The sequence below is a fragment of the Buceros rhinoceros genome, unplaced genomic scaffold (assembly GCF_000710305.1).
Source record: "Buceros rhinoceros silvestris isolate BGI_N320 unplaced genomic scaffold, ASM71030v1 scaffold16355, whole genome shotgun sequence".
Taxonomy (NCBI): domain Eukaryota; kingdom Metazoa; phylum Chordata; class Aves; order Bucerotiformes; family Bucerotidae; genus Buceros; species Buceros rhinoceros.
The window spans coordinates 6,398-7,832 of NW_010414726.1; the positions used below are offsets into that span (position 1 = coordinate 6,398).

General features: G+C 48.6%; 1 protein-coding gene across 1 annotated transcript in view; it reads right to left on the reverse strand.

Annotated features, from left to right (window-relative positions):
* Positions 1-1,435, reverse strand: part of LOC104494370 (keratin, type I cytoskeletal 10-like) — a 5,699-nt gene that overhangs the window by 3,783 nt on the left and 481 nt on the right. The window contains exons 2-3 of the mRNA XM_010137187.1: positions 1,120-1,432; positions 296-378 (exon numbers count right to left, since the gene is read on the reverse strand). Of these exons, the coding sequence (XP_010135489.1) occupies positions 296-378; positions 1,120-1,432 (396 nt within the window). The remainder of the gene's footprint in view (positions 1-295; positions 379-1,119; positions 1,433-1,435) is intronic.

Genomic DNA, 1,435 nt, shown 5'->3' on the forward strand with positions numbered 1-1,435 from the left:
TTTCCAATAGGTTGGTTTGGTTTTGGTAGAATGTCTCTCTAAGCCATTCATATGATGAGGATTATGCTTAGAAATGTATATGCAAGGATGGAGAAACTTAGAACGTGGTCTTTTAAATGTCACTTGTCAACAACCTCTGCAGAAAAGTGACAATGAAGAGCTAAAAAGATCATTCTTGAAACACTTTTACAGCAATTACTGATCCCATCGTTGGTGCCAAGTGGCTCCAGCATCTGCACTGACTGCCTGGGGAAGGGGGGATAGGGGGGAATGAGACGGGAAGGGAAAGACTCACTTCAGTCGGAAGTCATCCACAGTCATCCTGGTGTTGTCAATGTCCAGGAGGATCCTGTTAAGGTCCACATTTGCACCAGTGATCTGAAAGGGAGAGAGTGGGCGTTGCTTGATGAGTTCTGTTTTCTGTCTGACACAGAGAGGGGGAAGAACTGCCTCTGCAGAAGCACCTTTCAGAAGGTCTTTGAGGTAAAGTCAAGCCTGACCAGTACTGCAGAAGCTACACAGAGAGAAGAGGTTATCGCTTCCAGTTCAAAGCAAGTGTCTTTGCTGTCAATTTTGGATTACAAAGATCCTTTAAAAATACCTTGTTGGAAAGAATAACTAAATAAACTCATATGCAAAAAGCGGTGGGAAAGCATTAATTCCTGTGGCATTCGTCAACAAGCACGCTCACGCAGGAGATACGGACCATTGCATGGCCAAGGGCTAGAGCTGCTCTAAGAGCACACATTGGCTCATCTTGTATATTCACAACAAGTCACAATTAATATGGCCACTAGCAGCATAACGCAGGCAACGAGAGCCAGTCAGGAGAGTGGGCACAAACGAGCAGAGCACAGTGTGGAAGGGAGAACTGGCCAGGCTCTGATGGGGGCACCAGTAGTGATCTGCTACGGCACCAAACAACGCGCCCTGCACCAAAAGTGATTGTACCGGAACGCGTGTGTCCCCCACAGCAGAGCAAAACCAGAATCAGGCACTGTCACCACAGCAGCCTGCTCCCAAGCAGGGCATTGTGCTGCCCCGAGCAGGGCATTGTGCTGCAGGGGACAGGCGTTGGTCTAGAAGGATCTGTTCAAAGTCAATCAAATGACACCATACCTGGTTTTGCAGCTCCTCAATTGTCCTGTAGTATTGGCTGTAGTCCCTGGCCGTAGTGGGACCGTGAGTTTTATACCACTCCCTGATCAGATGCTCAAGCTGAGTATTGTCTTCCTCCAAGCGTCGCACTTTATCCATGTAAGAAGCCAGGCGATCGTTAAGGTTCTGCATGGTCAACTTTTCGTTTGTGGAGAGCAGGCCGGCTTCTTCACCAAACCCCGTTCCACCATAACTGCCTCCACCAAAGCTGCTGCCACTCAAGCCACCACTACTCCCAAAGCCACTAAATCCACCTCCACTATATCCACCACCGACA